This window comes from Pagrus major, chromosome 15 (genome assembly GCF_040436345.1).
Source record: "Pagrus major chromosome 15, Pma_NU_1.0".
In the NCBI taxonomy this organism is placed as follows: Eukaryota; Metazoa; Chordata; class Actinopteri; order Spariformes; family Sparidae; genus Pagrus; species Pagrus major.
In genome coordinates this window covers 4,589,347-4,612,612 of record NC_133229.1, presented here as the reverse complement: position 1 = coordinate 4,612,612, position 23,266 = coordinate 4,589,347, and the positions used below count along the sequence as shown (strand labels likewise).

The following is a 23,266-nucleotide window of genomic DNA, read 5'->3' as shown; positions in this document are numbered from 1 at the left end:
AACACAACACAGAACAGTCAGCTAGTTTAAAAATAAAAATTAAAAATATAAAAAAAATTTAAAAAATAAAAATAAAATAAAAATAAGTCCAGTGTTATTTCTCTCACCTTGTTGGCGAAATCCTGTGAGGTTTTGATGTGGTGTTGAGTGTTACCGACCTATGATACTGGTTAAGTGCTTGGATATGTTATAAGTAACTGAGTTGATGTTGCTGATGGGTCTGAGTGGTGCTCCTTCCTTGTGTATCTTGGGGCGTCCATAGATACATAGGATGGTTTCCCCGGGGTACAGTCTATAATATAATGGCCTGTCAATGGCTTTGTCCTTTTCCAGTCTTCGCAGATATTCTATACTCTTCTTTTTGTAGCTACTGGTGGGATCTCGCCTCAGAGTCTCATAGGTATTAGTGTTACTAAGCAGATCAGTGACTCTGTTAGGGTGTGTTTGGCACTACAGTGCATCTCCCTTTGTCTGACGGCAAGATGGTGATGCTCCAGTGTCTTTTGAGTGATGCCAGGGCCTTCCTTTCCTCAGTAGTGAGGCTGGAGGGGGGTGCTTTTGTATTAGCAAGAACAGCTGATACCTATACGTAATATATATTCCTCTTTGGTGACCTCAGTTGTACCCGAGGATCCCCCAACAATTTGACAATGCTCAGAGTGCTTTTGATGCGCGTGTGCATTTAAAACAATAGGTGGGCTTCAAAACGCAAGTGTCAGACACTTTCAGTGCGTTTGGCCCTACTACCTACGTTACATATTTGTCACCTATTTGTTTCAAATGTAACGTTATTTAAGTCGTTTTCTTTGATTGCCTAGTACTAGATCACTAGACCTCAATCACTCGTACCTGATCCACTCACCTACGATTTGCAAGTAATTTTTTGTAACCAGTTTGTTTTTGTGAGCAATGAGAGCACTAGAATTATATGAATAAATATATAAAATGTATAAATGATAGGAAATATCACAGTTTATGCACTATCATTCACGTCTCATGGGGCATGAAATTAAGCCACAAAATAGAAATTTCATTGCTTATCAGTCAGTTACTTTAATTGTATTTCTATGGTTCAAACATCAAGGTCTCTTCACTGCCTCAGCAGAATCGGCAAGAAAACATTTATTTGGAGGCTGTGATGATAGCATGTGGGAAAGGATAGATTTTCAGCAAGATTGCAAGCAGAACCTTATATGAGCAATCCACAAATCAAAAATGGATCAATTTACTGTATATAAAGCACCATCTTCTTGCCAGCCATACTGCATCAATCTCAGAACCCATCAGGTTTGACTGACGACGAATTAGCCCCTGAGTGAGAAAGTTTCGGGGCTTGCAGTGTCACCAGTGGATATCCAGGCCAAGACATGCTCATCTGTGTGCCGATCATTATTTACAGTCCGATTAGCAGTTTGAGATGTGTGAAAGGACTTGGAGTTGAGAGACTCTCAATTTATCTGCAAATGAATGCGAATACATTTTTTAAAAGCTAATAAAAAGCTAAGTCATTCCAAGATAGCATTTTGGGCAATGCGTTCCTCCTCTATTGCTCAAAGCCCACTCTAACGTGATTGGTAAATACTACTCGGACATGTTCTGAACATGTTCTTGTTTGTAGTCTTATACAAAAATTGTGTCCCTTGCCGACAGACTCGTGCAGACGTGGTACGTGGTTATGCGTCCTGGACTGCACCTTTCACAACATTTAAATCTGTAACAAGCATTTTGTTCCACGCTCATCGAAGCTCAAAACACGTGATGAAAGACAAAAACATTGTGGCACTCTGATCTTTTTGTTAGGTCGCAGGAGGTGGGACAAAATGATTATTTGTGACACCCAACATCCATTTCCGTTTCTTACACGTACATCAGTCTATCATTTGGCCAATATTATAAAGTCTGAACCTGGCGTGCCTGTAAATGTGTACAAGATTCCAGAAAAGTAATACCTGAATCAAAGTATGGCTGTGAGCTCCAGAACGTTTTCTAAGCCATGTTCTCCAACTGATACCAGCAAATGTGTCCCAAAATTGTTTTGTTTTTTTAATAAAGACAAGCAACGTTACTGTCCCCTGGGTAATGCAAACACAGAAAGCTCTACTCAGTTTCACGACATTCCCCCGGAGAAAATCCATGTTCATATTATTAGTCTGTCTATGTCACATGAGACTATTGGTATACATCCTGTCAGAGAATGACAGCTGTTTAAAGCAACACCTGCAGGGCTGTTTTTTTACTGACTGAATGACTGTATATTGTTGCAGTCTGAGGTTGCCTCTCTCTGGTTGCTTTAACCTTTCAAGCCGTCTACAGCCCCAGAAGAGCCTCCAGCTCCAGGCTCACACCTGCGCTCTAACTGAGAATCAGGACAACAACAGCAACAGGGGCCCTCACTCCAAACACACACAAACACACACACTAAGGCACATAACAACTCATATGTCATCATCCAACTAAAATAAGCCACACTGTCAAGTCATGAACACAGACATCAGACAAAAATGCACACAGTGAGCAGCACAGAGCAATGACTAACAGCTGGGTGAGGGCATCCCTGCCGCCATTACCATTTTACCACCACATTTCTTGCCACACTCTGGTTACCATGGCAGCCATGGAAACGGAGAAGATTTTCCCTACTCCATCCCATCGGAATTGTATCTACCACAGTCATTCTTTGTGTCTTCTCTCTGTCCGTTTCTGCATTTTCATGGCAGTGTTGTTCTGTGTAGTTTACAATAATACATCAATAAAACTTCCAATAAGAGGCCAATTTGTGAGCTTTGTTCTGTTCATTAGTAATGAATTCAATCATTAGTAATTCCTGCTGCTGCAATTTCAGATATTTGTGTTATTTCTTTGTCTCTGCTTTTCTAAGTGCCTGTTGAAATACACAGCCTACACAAACTGTACAGTCCATTCCCCATTTCTTTGCTTTTTACCATTTGCATGTTTATACTTTGATGCATTTGTATGGCCACCTCGTCAGTCTGGCATTTCCCTGCTCTTGGTTGCACCTCTAATTATGTTGAGTAACCTAAGATTGGAAAAGACACAGTGGATGGTGCCTCTGTGTTCCTTGTTAAGAGAGCACTCTACACTCGCACTGATTCTAAAAGCCCTTATCTCTGCACTCTATTCACAACATGAATATAATTTGTTGTTTCTCCTTAGAGCTGCAGTATGTACAGTATTACAGTATATAGTCCTCATAACTCATATGTACTGTCTGATGTCATATGTCCATTTACAGTACTCAAAGAGAACAATGTGTGCTTCCCAGATCCAAATACTTGATTGTGGAAATACCAGCCACCAGATATTAAGACAATCTGCTGGTACCACATTTCAAATTCCATATATTTTTATACATATCTTTATGAATGACTGTGACATAGCCCTGTTGTCAGTTATCAATCAAAGGGGACTTACATCGCTTCATGTTGCCAGAGCAAAAAACTGCACTTCAACGCACTGCAAAGACTACATCTGATGGCCAACTAGCTCGTAAAATACCTCTCTGCTGATACACAAACTGTTGTCATGATAAAGCAATTTTTTGACACAAATTTTGCAAATATAGCCGCTTCTAGTCGAGGATATGTCTGATAAAAAATTGCAAAGAGGCAGAGGCGAAAATTAAGGAGATACAGCACTCAGGGAAATCATGGATATTACAGTGACCAGCTCAGGGGGCTTTCCATTTCTTAAACAGCCAATCAGTGTTATTTCAGCCCCATGATGATTCTACAGGCTTAATCGGCCAAAAACCTGCCAACAAGGGCTGACTGGTGCCATCGGTGTGGGACACACAGCAACAGCCACAGATGCTCACTGATGGGCCCAACATTGGTGGTGTGTCAGGGCCCAAATGGCTTCACAATTTAAAGGAATATTCCACTGTTCTCCAACCTTATTTCCAAGATTTAAAGGTCAAGTTTGTAGAATGTAGAGGCAGAAATCGAATATAATATTATTATGTTTTCATGCATACACCTGAAACTAAGAATTGTTGGTTTCATTACCTCAGAATGAGCCTTTTATATTTACAGAGGGAGTGGGTCCTCTTCCAGGGAGCCCACCATGTTTCTACAGTAGCCCAGAGTGGACAAACCAAACGCTGTTGTAGATCGTTAGTGTTTATTACGATTTAATAGGCCACAGTAGGTGAGGGTTGCTCGGCTCATTGCAATGGTAAGGCACAAGCAAAATACAGATGTGATATGATATATACAAACAATACATTAGATAAAATAACAATGATATAAATACATTAACCTGATACAATGTTGTAAGTATTCTATGGTTCTTTAATAAATAAGATTTATTTTGAGGCAGGCTTATGTCTGGAATAACATGTTAGGGTGCAGAAAAACTTCTTTATTTTATCTCTGTTTGTGAGCTGGCACCACCACAACACAGCTGGCTAGTTGTGGTTACAGGTAGCTAGAACAGGGATGTCCCCCATGCAAGAGAGACCAAAACGCCTCAAAGACAGGCTGTGTTTACTATATTGTTCATTCTGCTAGAAAAACTGTCCAGCAGACTGAAGAGAACTGAGCAGCATGAATCCAGTACACACAGTTAATGTTCTAAGAGAGGAGCTAACTGCTACTTAGTGCAATCTGCATTAAATCATCAGAAAGATGATGCTGTTTGCTTTGATGCTAAATGTGGCTAACGTCACTGCTAATGGCTGTTAGTAATTAGAATTAATAGTAGACGAGAGCTAATGCTCACTCCAGCATATTTCCCTTTGTTACATTCAGCTGAATTTATAGGAAATGTCTTATTTGAGTGCAAATTGAAAGTACTCACTCTGGTTTTCAAAAAGCACAGAAATAATGGCTTTTGTTACAAGGGTGCTTTCAAATCCTGCGCTCACTTGATTTTAATCACACTGAAAACTGATTGTATAAAATGCTGTTGTTTTTCCCTGCTCGCAAGGCAAATAGCTGGTGCTTGGTATTCTGCACCAGGTCCAACATTACAGCAATGCCAAGGAGTTAGAGGAGGCCAAGACAAGGCACTGATGTTTGAGGACTCGCGCGACTGGGTCAAAGAGAGGCTGGAGATTATCTCACTGGTCATTATCAAGCCATGTGTGGAAAATGTTTAAATGTAGGAGGAATGGTTTGAGGGTAGTCTGCATTTCTTTGTGACACATGAATAACAATCAGGAAAATAATTATGGAGGCAACAAGAGACGTGTACACACAAAAAGTGGACCCAAGAGCAAGAGAGGAAGAGACTTAGAGAGCACACTAACAGTCTTACAAGCAACTTGTTTTATCATCTGTTATATACAACAAGCTACAAGCAAAAGGCACCATTGTCTGCCTTCTGCACCGCTCATAATGTTTAACTTGGTGCCTGGTTTTCCAAGGAGTCCAACCTGTAACTTATCTCATTCTGCCAAAACAAGAGTCACTCGCTGCGGCCAGGGTGATCCCTGAGACTGAGCAGACGCAGTGTACTACACACACACTTGCACATTCACACACACTCACATGGACATTTTCCTCCCTCAGACTGATTAGAGAGACAAGTGTTTGCTCACCCCAAGCGGAAGGAAGGGTTTTCATACAGCCGAGCTATCACTCTGTCACAAAGGCCATCCTCAGAAGTCTCCAGAACAATGCTGCTGCTGTGGCTTAATTTTCTTTCCGTGATACCATGATATGAAGTGCTGTTTTTAGTCATTCGTGTGTGTGTGTGTGTGTGTGTGTGTGTGTGTGTGTGTGTGTGTGTGTGTGTGTGTGTGAATACTGATGCCCTCTGCTAGTTGCCATGTATTGAACATGAAGCTGCACCTGTCAAAGCTAGTGTGCGTACATCTCAGAGTATATAGTTATGCAGGTTTGGTTTGAGAGTGAATTCAACCCGATGCTGTGGAAAGATTTTAAGGCACGAAGATGAGCAAACCTTCAGCTCCTGGCTGTAAGGCTGGCTGTGTATTTATGAGTCAATGGCACACGGTGCCCTCATCCTGCTACTCAACATGCATCCTCATGAAAATAGAGTCCTTAATCTTAAAGGAAAGACTCAGTCATGGCTCGGATTGCTGCCATCCGTAGGAAATAAAATTCTTCCATCATATCAATTAAGGCTTGTGTTTTCATTTTGCTCTCAAGGCCACATTATGTGAGAGAGGATGAATGTCAAATAATGGAAATCATTAACAGAGAGGAAATGTCAATTTGAGATGAATATCTGATGCACAGAATATATAATGTACCAATATAGACTGGTTGGCATCAATATGCACCTTATACATTTATGCATTAGATATTCATCCACACCTCCAGTCATCAGTCGTGCTCTTTTCAAGTTTATTTTAAACTGGATCTATGAAAGTGGGTTTTGTGTCAACATTGTTTTTATAAAAGACAAAGTGATGCTGGAACTGTGGATGTTTAGGCCAGGTCTCCTTCTCAGTATCTTTGATTAGATTTGATTTGACCACTTGGAGTGGCAGAAGCTGGATATTTTAACCATTTAATCATCTATCTATTTCTTGACGTCTCTACCCACATGGCGACTAGATTTATGTATTCTCACTAGCACCATGTGTTATTGTGAAACAACTGAGAGATTGCATCATAGCTGGTAGTTCATTGGTTATTGTGGCTGCATACACAAAGAAATCAGCATCACGCCCATTTATAAGTCAATCTGTGTGTTTATATTCCGTCTAAACACAAATATACAGTACAGTCAAAAAAATAATTTCCCTAAAACACTGAATTTCTGTATTTCAATCACACAGAAAATGTACATAATAGTAATGCATGCAATATGTATATTATGTATAATACATGAAAATGGGCATTAACTTAATTTAAGTTATTTAATATTTTCATATCGACTAAACATGATGGAAATACATTAATGATAAACTTTACTTAGAACTTATGTAATTGAATTAGATGAAAACTTTATGCGTGGTTAAAATTCAAAAAGATTCAATGTTTTAGGGAAATTATTTTTTGTGTCTGTGGATATGTGTCTTAAATGTAACCCTGACAGGAACTGGAGTTGGGTGATGTTCACCGAATTGGTGTATGACGTATGTCCGTAGTTGAAAACTGCAATAGGTTGCTGTCAGGCAGGATTTGCTCATTAGTGTCCACCATAGTGTCCGTTGTTGCTGTCACCCAAGCGAGAAAACTGTCTCCCATCGCCAGTGAAAGGAGTCTTATCAACTGCAACTCTCACACACCTGCCTGGTGAGTCAACGACATACATCTCTGTGTCGAGTTTAAAGTGTCTTAGTCTCATCCTCACATAACTTTACATTGACCAGCAATGAACTTTTTAAAATGTTCTGGTGGGGAGCCTTTTCAAACACGATGCTGTGATGGCACAGGGCTCGGTAGTTGATGACTGTCAGCCATCAGTGATGGTTGACTTAACTCTGGTGGGAACGAGAGATATGGTTAAGTGCATATTCTTCAATTGTCTGCAATAATTCCAGTGACAGATAGCTCAATACTGCTTAATATCGTTTAATACAAATAATAGTTATTACGTATTAATAATACTACAATCCACAAATCAAGCTTTTAACTCTGACCATCACAATTCAGCGTGATCGTCTCCTCTTTGACTTGTTTGTCGGGCAAAACACACGTTTGCTATGCAGCAGCTCCATTTAGTTTCCAGGCAATTTAATGCTACCATTTTTTTTGCCATGCTTGTTTTTCCCATTAACCTGCAGATCCACGCTCCTTTGAACACCTGAAACCTAATTCTCCAATATGCATGAGAGTGTGAAAGGTAAGGAGTGCCAGTGTAGAAAATGGCCAACTAATGTTGGACAGAGATCGTCATGAAAATAAATGCTTGTCACACCTCTCTGTGTGTGAGCGAGTGAGTGACAGAAAGAGAGAAATGTGTGTGTGTGTGCTTGTGAATGCCTGTCTGCCTGTTGCTGGCAAATACCCAGCAGTATACTTGATGGCTAGAAATAGATAGGATTTCCTATCAAAGGCATGCTACGCCCTGCTTCCTATAAATGTTCAAGGCCCAGTACTTTCCAAAATAAGTTGTGGGATCATTATTTGAAAAGTGTAAGAGAGTCATATGTTTAACTATTCATGTGCATTAGATAGGATCCAAAGTGAGAGCACAGCTGAGTTTCTGCAGTGACGTCTGAGGCTGCTTCTTTTTCCAGCACTATCATTAAGATGGAGCACACAGACAATCAGTCTCACTGATTATGTTAGCAGTGACTGGCAGTGACATCACTCCTTCAGAGAGAAGTGCTCTCAAACAACGCCAGGATTCCCGATGCTCGTTTAGAGCCGCAATGGCTGAATAATATGCTTTCTGTGTGTTTCTGCTAATCTCCTGTAATTATCTGCTAATAATAAAATGGCTCAAAATTGTACTAGCTCGGGAACAGTGGCAAAAAACACCACTTTGTTCAAGGTGTACTTTGAAAGTAAGCTCATAATTGGACCTTAACTTCAAAGGTGTCAAAGGTATTTTTGTCTATTATAGAATATTTCATAAGGACCACATACAGAATCTCCTTGTGACTGGTCCCATTTCCAGTTTCAACCACTATCCCTCATTTTCCAATGCCCCCATGCCCTTCAGAACAGAATTAGAAAGTGGTTGAAATCTTCTCCTATGAAATCAGAAAACCCTTAAAGACCCGAACACGTCATTAGATGTTGTTGATGTTGTTCATGTAAACCGACGCGACATTTCCAATATGGCGCCTTCAGCTGTGGTGGTTTCTCTTGCCTTACTGTGGAAATTCTGGTGTTATCATGAAACATTATCTGATGGAGAAAAGTACTTCACGCTGTGAATCAAATACATTTTTTAAAAAACACTGCTTCATTACCTGACCATTAGCAGTATAGGCTAACATAAGCAACCCATGCTCTTAGAGAAGATAGTAGAGGAGGGGTACCAAGTGCAGAAACTTCACTGCTGGACTACATTTACATTTTACATTTTGGCATCATATACCATCAAAGGGGGGAACTATAATATTGAAAAATGTCAAAATGCAGGACTGTTATACACAAATCAGCAATAACAATGTAACGCTTTATAGCTAACTTGTAATAAAGGAAAGGACCATTAATACATTGAAATGACAGTACAGTTTGAAGTGTGCCTCTGAAAAATCTCTGTTACACTGACACTTCATCCTGCCCCTCTATCCCAACAAGAATCGGGACACACTACCCTGAAGTGTGAATCTGCAAAACATTGACCAAAATTAGGGGCGGGTTTAGTGAGATTGGGCCCAAGTGTCTGCTTGTTGGTTAATTTAGATAAAACTATGGATCTACGGAGTAGTACAGTTGTAGTAGCAGTAGTGTTTTTATCATGGAGTGCTAAAATTGTCAATTCATTAAATCATAATCCTAACCCTGAATCAACAGACAGTGAATCTGCAGTTAATGTGCAAATATATTTTAATTGCTTAAATAATTCCGAGAAAGTACCGATTTCCAATGAGGTCTGTTCCTTCTCTCTGTTTTATAGCATTGTTATGTAATCAATGTCTTTGAGTAGAAAATTGTAACAACTGTTTTTGCCATTTCCTGACAATTTATATATCACAAATAAGTGACAGATATTATATTAATTTAAATAGTTAGTTGCAGCTGTAGAATCAAGTAACCCTTTTAACATGATATTGAAGTTTGCAAACTACATGCATAGCCTCGTAAGCATTTTCAAGTGCCACAAGTCAGTGCAGTGTTTGAAATGATTTCCTGATTTCCTGCTGTTGTCATGTGGCAGGGCTGTCAATTGCTGCACAGCTTCATGTCGCACAATGCTGAATTGCATCCTGTTACGCTGTCCAAGTCTTCATAAAGCAGTGACATTTTGATGCTAGAAAATAATGTTTTTTTAGTAGAAGGCCACTCTCCCTCTCTCTCCTCTGTCTGCAGACAAAAAAAATAGCAATTTTGTCTTGCTTTCCCTGAGGTGGCTGCCTCATTTTGTTGTCACTGCTGTCCGGTATTTATCACCTCTCTCTTTGTCTCTCACTCCTACCCTTTTCTTTTTCTTCTTATCTTCAGCCAACATCTTTCTTATTGTTGTCATGTGAAAATGATGTGATATGGATTTGAGGTCTCTCAGGTTTTGTTCTCCAAGGCTGCTTTTCTACTTCCATCTTATTTGCCAAGACTGGCAGAGCCAAACCCCAAATGTGATCATAACTCTACTCTTAAGTTTCTGTTTTCTGAAACTTAACATAACATACTGATTTGTGGAGCTTGTTGGGAGCGCTACACAGCCTGGGAGTAAGTGCTACTTGAAATGCTCAAGTCGGGGCAAACATACTGTACAGGATCAATTTCTCTTGGGAGAGTGCAGACGAGAGCTCACACATGAAACCACCTGAAGGCTGAAAAAGGAGGGCGATCAATAGAAACGAATATCCTTGTCAGTCCCTTCGAGGAATTTGAAATCATGGGAATGAGAGAATTAATACAAATTCAACCAATTCTCGTATTTTTTGAGAGCGGTCCAATTTTATCTCATCCCTGCAATACATCCATATAAAACTGTTACTGGATGGATGCTTGCACATTCTGCCAAACAAAACACTTCTGCATAAAATGGTCCAATACAAAGCTAACAAATGTAGTGTATCGTTAACGTGTTTCACTGAGCCTCTTGTTTGTATATTATTATAGTTTAACAGACTACAGCAGTGATTTTGCATATTTTAGACATTTTACTACAAATCACAGTCACTGCTCATTCCATTACTGCCAGCAATTTTCCCCATTTTTCCTTTTTTCTAATTCATATCAGTCTGGTTTGACAAACAACTCACAGAGAATTGAAAATTAAGTGTGTGAAAGGCCCGAGATCTATCTTAGTGAACACAATGTCAGCTTTCATTGTTGTCAGAGTCATGTTATCCCTTTGTTCTAAGACGGCTGTAAGTGTAGATTGATCATGAAAGCCAGCAGACACAATGCTTGCTGCCATGTATCACTGAAATAAAGCCAGCAAGTCTGTGATTTTCATAATGTTCTGAAATGAATAAAAACCAAATGATGCCTGGAAGTAAAGACACAATGACCAATCTAAAACACTTTTTGTAAGTAAATGCATTTTAAAGCAAACAGGATTGAATATGGTACATCACTGTTACATAAAGTAGTCTGGCTACAACATTTCAAGCTCATTTTCCTCTCACTGAAACTAATCAATTCTCAAATGAAGTCTCTCTCAAAATTCAAGTCAGTTTTGAACATTAGTGCCTATTTAAATGCGAAGTAACACAACATGTTGAGCACTGCATGAGGGCCGCAACTAGCAATTATTTTCATTCTTGATAAATTAAGTGTTTAGCCCATAAAATGTCAGAAAACTGAGAAAAAAAAAACAAGCTAATCACATTTTCCCAGAGCCCAACATGACGTCTTCAGATTGCTTCTTTTCTCTGACTGAGAGTCTAAAAAGTGGAGGCTCATCATTTACTATCATAAATGACAAAGAAAAGCAGCAGCACATTAAATTTAAGAAGCAAATGTTTGAAATTTCCGCTTGGATAATGACCAAAATTAATTTTCTTTTGATCAATGTATCAAGTAATCATCACAACTCTACACTACACTGACTACAGTTCTTGAAACACAGAAACACTGGAAATGTAATCATTATGGCAACTCCCTAAAGACTCTGTGGTGGCGCTGACTTCTGAATCGGTCTGACTGTCTTCAAATCATTGCACTTAATGGCTCTTAATTGTTTCTGTGAGTTTTCTCAGTAGGTGACAAACTCTATTAATCTTCCCATTATCACAGTAAGCAATAATGTCATTAAAATGTGAGTTACCTTTACAGTTAAAGGTGGGAGGGTTCATCATCTAAATTTTGCCAATATGTAATTACTGATGTGTGTGACTAAGCAGGCCATCCAATACACTGAGATATATCCTATCCGAAAAGGGTTCCACATACAGACACACAGATTAAATTCAATTGGCTGATTGGTAGCTGAACCCCCATCCACGCATGAAGTTGGATGATTTCCAGCTGAGGCCGTCACCTCAAGTATCTAATGTTATAGCTGAATTCCTCTGCACATCCTTGTGTAGAGACATTCATTAAACCAAGACATCCACCCTCAGAGACAGTGCCAGTGACCCTGTTAGGCTGTAAACACACTTCTGCCAGTGTAGACAATTACGTCACTTGTTCCATGCAGAGTTTTTATTAAGCGGCAAAGCAATGACGTACACTTGAAAAGATCGTGACAGGAAGTACGGGCTGTCGGGCTGGTGGCAGACGAAAGAATACACAGAAGAAGAAGACAGACACTCTGTCGCCTGTGGGAAGGGGAATATTTTATCCCATAGGAGTTGGCTCATCTCCCTGTGGGCACCTGTTGCCATAGCAACCTGCACTGGGAGTTCAGTTTGGTCTGGTCAGTGGTACGGGATCATGGGACGTGAAAGGGGCCAGCGAGAGGGCGCGCCACCATCATCAACCCTGTTTCCTCCACACTTCAACTCAGGCCTCCTCGCTCTTGTCTGCGGGCCCGAGGGACCCTCTGCCCTTCATGCATTCATTCATAACTGGAACACATATAGATCTTCATCGGGAACGGCAAAAAAATCAACCAGCTCACAGTGAGTGGAAGTATTTACCTGGTCAACAGCAATTACACTGAATTATGATTGAGTATGTTCTTTACTGTCAAGTGGAGCACTCACTCAGACACTGACCTACATTCATTTATTTTAATTTGAACGGCATTGATGTGCTGAAAAACACTCTCACCCACCAGACCTTATCTCATCTCACCTTTTGTATATTTATTATTCCACCCAAAGACAGATTCCCAGATATTTCCCATTTCCTTCCTCACATAAACACACATTTTTCATCCTGACACACTCTCTTCTAACACACTAGGTCTCAAATGTGCGTAGTACACCATCTGTCCTGTCCTTTCTCAGCCTCCTTTCCTTACTCTATTAGGCTGCCTATTCAAATCGGCAGTCTGATAGACCACCTACTCACCCACTGTGCATCCTTCATAGCCAGAGCTTTTGACACATGAAGGAGTCGAGGCAGCAGACCCTGACATTCATCTCACCGGTGGTCTCGCAAGACACTTAACTGGAGTGTTGTGAAAACACGGAGCAGTGATGGGTAGTGTTTCATCATGACCGCTCATACAGTGGCGACGTGATCCCTCTCTCTGTGTCGATGTAGCTCTGATATCTTACAGGCAGAAAGACCCCTAATCCTCCACACCAAGGGAGCCGATTTCAGTGTGTGTGTGTGTGCACGTGTGTGTGTGCACGTGTGTGTGTGCGTGTGCATGTGTGTGTGTATGCGTATGTGCGTGTGTGTGTGCGTGTGTATGTGCGCGTATGTGTGTGTGTGTGTGTGTGTGTGTGTGTGTGTGTGTGTGTGTGTGTGTGTGTGTGTGTGTATGTGTGTATGTGAGAACATTCAACACAGAGCACTTCTGGATGTTTTTCCAGGTGTCTGTGGAGACTCACTCTTGACAGTGGCAGTCCTGGTGCAGTTGTAGAGAATAGCCAGCTCTCCAAACACCTTCCCTGGCCCCATGGTGCAGAGCTTCAGGCTCTCCTTCGTCACCTCCACCTTGCCGTCTGAAACATGCACAGAAGTACAGGTACGCCATTAAGCATAATGTTATTCACATTGCACATTTACTTTCCTGCCTGATTACCCGAGTCCTTTGCCGCATTCAATATGTGCAGCAAACAAAGTTTCCGTGATGAAATGAAGTGGATGATAGGTGTCTGAGGGCTTTTGCTTCATTTTTGGGGGTACCCAGCCAAGTGCTCTTGACTCACTGAGCTGGAAAAAAAATAAGATTATTTTGCAATGTGGAGTTTCCAAGGGCTGCTGGCCTCCTACCAAGGCATGTACGTGGCCCTGTCAAATGCTGCAGGAGCAACGTGAGAAAAATCTACCTAAAGCCAAGCACTCCGTAACATACAGATGCAGTATGGTATACCTGAAGATGAAAACTGTAAAAGCAATACACTGTATGAGAGAATATGTGTTTGTCATCGGACTGATGGAATGGATTCACAAAGTCACCGTCCAGATCTGTTTCTAAAGTCCAAACATATCTTTGCATTGAAAAAGCCTTTCGTACCACTTCTGGCATTTGAAGAGCAGTAATTAAGGAATAGCTAACTGCTTTCGTCCTCTTGAACCTGGTATATTCCAATATCAATATTCATTTTTTTATTTTATTTTGCCTTAATTTAACCAGGAAGTCACTGAGACTTGAAACCTCAGATTAAAATACAACAGTTAAAAAAAAATCTACTCTAAACAGAAGAACAGCTATTGGCCTCTGAAGAAAAACAACCCCATGTCTCCTTTAACACATTCTTTATGATGCCCTTACATTCATCACTGGAGATGATGATAGGCATTGCCAACAAAACCACAGGCTAAAAAAGCGCTGATGCTGAAATAATGCATATGCAGAGATACGCCGGTGAACCTAGAGAAGGGTGTTATGTATGTTACCTGTATGTAGCAGAGGAGCTGACACCCACAACTCCCAAACCTCATCAATGTGTAGCACGACGTCTGAGCTAACCTTTTAATATAGTTCTGCCGGGAGTGATATTCTATCCAAGTATAGGAATCTAAATTCCTTTCCAACACACTTACAGTGCATTCATTTGGTCTGAATACTCTGAAAAATCAGTTCCAGACTGGCCAACTTTGTGGACTAAAGTATACTGCTTGGTTGATGGTTAGAAACATTTCATTCCCTCTCCCTCTCCCTCCATCCGTAACCTTGGCATTATCCTGGACAGTACTCTTTCATTCGAACAGCACATCAGCTGTTTGTTGTCCTCAACCTGTTCTCCCTAAAAACCTACACAGATCCATATCCTTCATACATTGTTCTTTTTTCTACATATTTCTCCTTTTATCGCACCATGCACTTGATTTTATGTATTCTTGTATGTATTCTATTCTTGTAAAGTGTCTTTGAGAGTTTTTAAAAGCGCTGTACAAATAAAATGTATTATTATTATTATTATTATTATTATTAATTAACATATTGCATATCAAATTTTTGCTCACATGTAATTTATAATGTGGTAGTAGCTGTTAGAAATTAGTTGCTGTCTACGTAGAGTGACCAAGATTAATTTGAAAAATGTATGACCATTATCCCTGATGGCAAGATGGGTAAAGCAACATTTTAGTGGCTGTAGGGGATGTACTGGAACAAAATCACTTCAATAAAAAAGCTTCAAACTTCAAACACATGTCCACACGTTGTTTAAAGGCACTGAAAACACATTTTCTTTGTAGCATCCATTTTGTGTCCACATTATAACGTCAAAGCTCATGAACATGAGCTTTGACGAACATCATGTCGGAGCAACGACTTCCCATTTATGTTGATAAATCCAAATTCCTTCATGTTTGTTTCACGTATATTGTCAGGATTGTTTGTGCCGTCAGCAGGGTGACATTCATTTCCTGATTTCTTCTACATTTTCCTCACATCATGTTTTATCAAACCTGACACTGCCTCCTAGTACATACTTTACGCTTTGCCTTCAACCCATAAAGGCATAAAAGAAACACAGCTGAACGTGTCTGAACAACACCTGTGTACATTTGCCTAAATGCACAGCTCAGAGAAGCAAAGTTTCATCTTGTAGTTATTAAATCTATATTTTCTTCTTTCACAGTATAAGAGGCTCTTTGCCCCTGTGACTGCAGAGATGGCTGCCACCACTGTGTTTAGACAAACCTCATCAAGCATGTATGTTTTCCTGGAAACTCAGCATTCCAGCGGGAACATACCTCTGATTCACAGAGACCAAAAAAACTCCAAAAACATTTAAAGTCAGCTCCAGGCTACTGATGAAATATGGAAAGATGATAAGAGCAGGCGAGTCATCCGCAGAGGAAACAGTGTGACACTTTATCGTGTTGGAGAGGGCTGTGAGCCCCTCTGACAAAATGCCTCAGACAAACAGACCATGTTCAGAGACTAATTCTTTTCTCCACTTTTTCAACAGGGTGAACAATACATCATCCATTAACACCCAGCGTGAAATTCGACTTGCGGAGAAAACCTTCAGCTCTTAAAGTGTGTCACCATCTTCGACTTGCCGACTTCCCTGCTGTTTTCACTGCCCCTGTTGAACAGCTTTCTTTTGTGTCCGACACTCTTCTCTTCTTCCACTCAAATAAAGAAGAAACTAAGATGCCATTAAATAGTTGCCTTCAGATTGTTAACAATGCAGCGCTTCTGCATCTTTCGTTATTATCAGTATTCCTGAGAGCTTTCTCAAATTGATCCAAAAACCTACAATATAAAATCACACAATAAATATTTTTGCTGTTTCTTTCGACTTAGTAACAAAGGTACATTATCGACAGGCTGCTCACTTTCAACTCTTTTCAAGTAAATAAATGTGCTTTTGAAATTTGGTTCTTAATGTACATAGAAAAACATGTGAAAACATAAAACATGTTGTTTTTTTATATTCCTCCTATCTCTACTCCTTCTAAACAAGCTCATGTTTGTCGCTTTCATAAGAATAAAACAGAAGACTTCCTGTGCACCTCGGGATTCCTCTCAGGAAAGTGGGAACCCCCGATGCTTGTTTGTAAAATGTTTCTTGGACTGAGTATGGCTGAATTAACATTTATAGTGTCAGTCTGGCCTTGCAGTGTCTAAAAAGACTATAATTAGTGAGCTCAATTTGCTGTGAGATTTAAGTCTGGAGAACAGCCATTGAGAATCGATTGATCCCAAGAAATATGTGTCAGACTAATCCATGAACTGTGAGGGGCGTTCAAACGATCTCTCAAAACTCCTGAGACCTTGTTATTAGCTATTAAACCTGCCTTTCACGGGTAGAAAATGGTTGATGGATAGTTTGGACGAAAAATTGCTGATGATTTTGCAGCAGCTAAATATTTAAGCAAACACCAAAGACAATCCTGTGTGTTTGTCCGCTTCATCTAATCAGGTGACGAAAGGGTTCACGTTGATCTCTAAGTGAAGAGCGCTGCATCCATTGTGCAGCCTATTTGAAGAGCCTATTGAGCCTTGCTTCATCACCTTACTGTTGCTGGGAGGCTTTGATCCACCATCAAAGAAGTGGAGTGCAAGCAAAGAAAGCCTCCTCATTGGTGTTTAGACAGAAATTGATGCAATATATGTCTGTATTTCTATTCCAAAGGACACATGACACGGAACTTAATCACGTGCAATGCAATGTCTGTGGTTTAGTTACTGCAGTGTCTCATGGATGGGTTCATGGAGGGACAGAGACAGCTCGACATCAGGTAGCAAAACCTTTACGCTCAACTATGGACAGAGCTAATAATTTCCTGTGGGTAGCTATGTAATTAATTCCTGACAAGGGTGAGTAGTCTGAGCTCTGGGCTTGTTTTGGACAACTTCCTCACTATAGGCTGTGAGGGAATTGTCAGGAAATTAAGTAATCCAATTATGCAATAATTGGAATTCCACGAATGGCCTTTAATACTTGTTATTCAGAAGTTCACATGAATCCATTTACACATGCCGACACCTGCTCATTTCCCTTTTTTCTCTAAATAAGACCTAACTTCTCTATCACAGCAGCTCCGAATTCGCTTGAAATTCACCTCTCATATGCAAGCGCTATTCAAATCGTATTCAAATAACATCTCAGCAGGCAAATTCACGCTCTCTGTCTAACTGATATCAAAGAAGAGAACATTTACATCTCACTGAGCCATGCCAGCAGTGTACCGTCTTGTCTGAGGGCAAATTAAAAATCTGATGAGAGAAAGAACTGAAAAATTCAAATTGCATAAAATACAGCATGCATAATGTGAACTGTGTTTTCATTGTAGATGTATCACAGCATGTAATTTGAATGCACATGGTGGCACGCTCATTACAGGCCGGTATTGTTTCAGAACCCTGTGGGTCATTGGTTTGTTTCTGATTCCAGCAGGATGGGAGTCAATTTCAGTATTCACTTTGTGACTAAGACTGGACAGAAGGAAATGTCAGCTAAGTGAGCAGGAAGGGAACTGTAGTAACAATAGGTTGGTGTTTATAAATATGCAGTTCTGATATGATGAATCGCTATTTTCTTCAATTTGAACAAAATGCTAATCATTCTGTTGTCTTTTTTAAATTATTTTTCATTCCTTCTTGTCTGCTCAATATCATTGCATTGCCTAAGGACTGCCTGAGGTCAGTCTATATAATAATGTCATCATATTGATAAGCACAGCACAGCGCAAACCTGAACACCAACATTCTCTAAGTCAAAGCAGCCACACCAACTACAGAGTCGACAACAGCCAGAAGCCCTGCTGTGTCAAATTTTACAAATAAATCGATCAGTAAACAACAAAGGCTTCTTCTTTGACTCCTGTAGAGAAAGTCTCCAGACTCCCTGATAAAAATCACTCCATTTTGTGAATTGTTGAGTGAAGAGAAACTTTATAAACTTTGTGAAACACTGTCGATGACACATTCTTATTTATGCGAGTCTTCTTGTAAATTTCGCATTAAATGCAAAATATAAAATTATTTCTGTCCTTGTAAAAAGTCCCAGTTTGTCGCAGCACCACTGTACCAGCCTGTCTGCTCCTGTGTTTTAAGTGCGGCTTACATCCCAACAGCTTTTTTAACATACTGTTTTAACTTATCTAATCATTTACATTTAATATAAAAAAGAAGGTACGTGTTTATTAGGATACAGAGCAGGGAAGAGAGATCCGGTCACAAGCTGTCACAGACAGATGTTTTATAGAGCAGAGCAGCGTACTGTTTAGAACAGAGACTCCAGTCAGCCACATATTCACTCTCCCTCTCGCTCTGTCTCGTTTTCTTTGCTGCAAATCTGCGTCACACCTTTTTTTATCATTTGAAGTTTTTTATAAAGCCTCATTTTAGCGGGTGCTGCAGCCTCTTCAGCACCCCTACTTCCTCACACATAAATTGGATAGGACAGGAATGAAAATCCACTCCCGTGTCACTCTCTACTTTACATAGCAGGGCATCTGGACAGACCTCGGAGCAGACTTGCCTCTGGCTCAAGATCAGATGTAATTCTGGCTGCATTCCTAATCAGAAACCTGTCTTTTGGCTGGACTTTACCTCACATTGTTGCTGAAGACTTCACACGTGAAAAGAAATGCAATGTTTTTTACAGAGGTTAAATGTTCTCCAACGAACCCTCTAACTGGGGTTAAATGTGATCAAATTATAAGCTATTTTTCAAGATATCTGTATTTTAGATAAACCCTGATGGCAACGATGAACACTACTAGATTAATGATAGAGAAGTTTTTGTGATGAGTCTACTAAGCAGCCTGTAACACAAGGCTCTCTGTTACCCCCAAAACACATTTGGAGACAGGACATCTGTTAACCTCCACATGGAGACTTTCACACTGAGGCCATTAAACTGTGTCTATAAATAACCTTGTGTTTCAGGGGTCAAGAGCAGGACACTGTTTTAATTCATCTTTGATAGTTTTTATGTTTTTTTAAGCAGCACAAACAGATATCAAGAAACAGGATGTGGGGGAGCTGAAATCCCCCCGAGGATAATATACAACCACCATCCCATCCTGAGAGGCCTTGTACTTCCGCCACTGCTCATGGGTCAGATTACCCAATCCTATACCAATCTATCAGAGCAATGGAGGAACACTGATATTAGATCAAGCAGAACATAGTTTCCACCCAAAAAGAAGGTTTTAGGTGTTACAACGCTCAAACTGGCACTTCTGACTTCAGGTCAGCAAATGATATGTCTGTGAGTACAACTGTCTCATTCTGTCTGACAGTTTGAATGCTGTGTGGAGGAAAAGCCATGAGAAAAACATGACTGAGCGTGGGATCTATTCAACTGGGACTGAAATGGCTTCAGAAAAATCACCATCTGCTTTTTACTTACTAACAAAAAGAGGCAGTTTGAAAAATCTTGTAAATAGAATTTCATTCAAATGTTTTCTTAGGTTGGCTTGAAATGATAGCTTTGATAGCTCCGAGCAGTAATTTCTGTTTTTACCTTGTTTTTCAAAGAGCACAATGTGACTCTGAAGAATGAGACACATGAATCAACACAGCAAGTGGAAAATTAAAAAATAAATAGATCATAAGATGAATGCAGCGCTCTACACAGTCATTGAAAAGGTATTCAAGGGCATGTTTGGATTTAAGGGCAAATTTATTGTGGTGGTAACACTTTACATTATATTTAGGGCTTTCACAACATAAAAGACATTTGACCAATGTTGTATGAAGGGGCAGGCGGAGCAAGGCCACAGAGCTGCTGCTCAGCTGCTTAATATATAATAAACACCCAGAGTCACATCAGATTTATCAATTGAAGGAGAGCTCACAGTTACTTTTTAACTGTTGGGACTAAAAAGTGCAGCAGTGATCCGCAGAGGTGACCTCCATTATCAGCTGTTTATGTTCTGTAATGCTGACTGTCGACTAGAGCTGGAGAGGAAATGTTATTTGCTTCACAAACCTAACGTTACAGAGAAGAGAGGGGAAAAGAAGAGAGAGAACCTGAGTCTCAGGTGAGTGCTGAAATGGTGTGCGCCAACGTTAGCTTACGGCTAATGTACAGAGAAGTGATCTGGCTGTTTGGGGCAGATAAACAACTGCGTGAGTAACCCGAATAATCGTGGCATTGTTTATCGTGAACACACCATTAAACAACCACCACTGCTGATGAAAATCTAACTGATGTAACTCAGGCACAAATGTTCACCGACGACGTAATGTTTTAAAGTTTTATTCACCTTTCGCTCAAACGAACAAGACTAAACTCAATAAATGTACTTAATGCTTTTATAAACAATTATAGGAAACTCCTCAGCCTTTTATCAAAGCAGAATAAGTATCTTACACGCTCATAATTACTTATAATCTAACCACTGATGTGTTTGTTATGCCATTATCAACCCTCATATAGTCTTATTAATGTTAATAAGAATATTATAAGGACATAACAGGGCCTTATCACAAGGATTTATATATAAAGCTTTACCAGTTCCTCCTGGTGATAAAACTGTGACCGCGTTCAATAATGAGGACGACTTGTTCTGGAACAGCTTCAAGCACAAGTCATGCATTATTTTTTCTCTCCAGTTACAATAAGCACAATATGAACCACAGAGTTTAAGAAAATAAGGATGTGGGTCGAAGCCAACAGCAAGGACAAAGACAAAGTCAGAGAGAAAGAGATTTATTAAGCAGGGAGGAAGGCTCGGGAAGGGGATGAGAAGTGTATTAAGTTCAGAGCAACCCGGCACGAGAAGTGACAAACACTGAGTGTTGTTGTTTCACAGAATCCCTGTTTGTATCACTGCAGGCTGGAAGAATACAAGCAGCGGGATAATAAGCAGCGTCCACAATGGAGCCCACAATAGAGTCTGATTGAAATATGTGTTGGCTTTGACTTGTGGAATGCAAATATGAAGACATTTTCAGACAGTGAGCAGTTATTTTCTGCACCTGCCACCCGTCGATGTTGGTGTTCTGTAATTTACAGCTACATCCAGCCCTCCTAACACCGTCCTGCACCATGAGCTACAGGCGGCTGCTATCCACCTCCTTTAATCACATCATCACGTCGCTAAATAGAGCGTGTTGTAGCCTCACATAAAGAGAATGGTTAGCAGCGTAACACAATTAAATAAGCAATTTTAGTTCACTTATAACAACGTTTATTGACCCTGACTGTTTAATCAACCTTTTAAGTGGTGTTTCTCTTATTTATTGATATAAATGGGGTGGACAAAATAATAGAAACCCTGTCAGTCAGCAGTTCCACAAAATGCAGCCTCCAAAATGACCATAAAGTTACGTCGAAACACGTCTTGTAACCAAGACAAACAAACAAAAACTGAACATTAAAACCTTCATGAGGGCAGGATTTATTGCAGGACTGTTGTTGTAATCTGCATTAGGTAGTGTATACCCATTAACAAAAACATTTTTAAGCAACATCAGCTTAAATGTCAGATTTTCCAGTGAGGGCCAATAAGTACAGAGATCCTTATCAGTTGTTCACACAATCTGCATTCCAGCGTCAGCAACAAAAACCAAGAAAAGAGAACACATTACTCCAGTTTTAATGACCTTATACACTGGCTGTCCTTTTGTTTTAGGACTGATTTTAAGATTATAATTATTACTTTTAAAGCTCTTCATGGCCTGGCCACAGATTATACTGTGTATTGGAACTGCTGTCCCCTTACCAACCAGCATACAGCTCAAGATCCTCAGACCAGGACTTGCTGCAACTAGCTGGTGTTTCACAGCAAGAAGGTCCTGAGTTCAAATCCCACTGGGGCAGGGCCTTTCTGTGTGGAGGTTGCATGTTCTCCTCATGCTTGCATAGGTTTGCTCCGGGTACTCCCATTTCCCGACCATGAAAACATGTAGACTAGGTTAATTCAAGTGCCCTTGACCAACCAAGTGTTGGTCCCTGTTGGCTACCCACTGCTCCCTCAGGAGGTTAAATGCAGAGAATAAAGGGAGTATGATTGTATGTGATTAAATAAAGATTCTTCTTCTGTTCCCAGCTCACACTTGATGACTAAAGGGGACAAAGTGTTTGCTGTCTGGGTTCCTCAGCTGTGTAACAACCTGCCTGAGTAACTACAGCTGGCTACATCAGTATCTTCTTTAAAATCCAGTTGAAAGACCTATTTTTATCTAAAGGCCTTCCAATAAATGTAAACATTTTTAGGTTTATTTTTTGAGTTACACTGTATTCTTGACATTGCACTTCAGTCTTGTACTGCTCTTTTTTAACGTAGCTATTGTTTTTACATGTTTTAATCCTTGGTGTTTTCATGGTTTTAATTTAATTAATTTCTCTAACATTTCTGTTTATACATACATTACTGTGTATTTATTATGGTTTGAGTTTTTGGTTTTGTCATTTCCTGTTTCATTTTGAAGTGATGTCCTCATGTGTCATGTTTTGCTCTTCATTTCCTCCCTTTGTCTGTTTTCCGAGCCTTTCTGCTCCTCACTGTGTTCGTAAGTGTTGTGTTCATGTTAGTAAACACACCCTGTCCTTGGGCTCTATCTTACGCTCGGCGAAAGTGGCGCATAGCGGTAGCGCAAGTGTCGTCGCCAGTTTCAAACTGACACAGTTGTCATTTTCACACCCAGCACCCACGTTGTGTAAATAGCAAATGTACTTGCACCCCTGTGCATGTTGGTCTTATAGTGAGGTGTGGTCAGGTGCACT

General features: G+C 40.1%; 1 protein-coding gene across 1 annotated transcript in view; it reads right to left on the bottom strand.

The window, feature by feature from the left end:
- LOC141008892 (cGMP-dependent protein kinase 1-like) overlaps positions 1–23,266 on the bottom strand; it is a 94,526-nt gene that overhangs the window by 49,151 nt on the left and 22,109 nt on the right. The window contains exon 3 of the mRNA XM_073481247.1: positions 13,508–13,621. Within this exon, the coding sequence (XP_073337348.1) occupies positions 13,508–13,621 (114 nt within the window). The remainder of the gene's footprint in view (positions 1–13,507; positions 13,622–23,266) is intronic.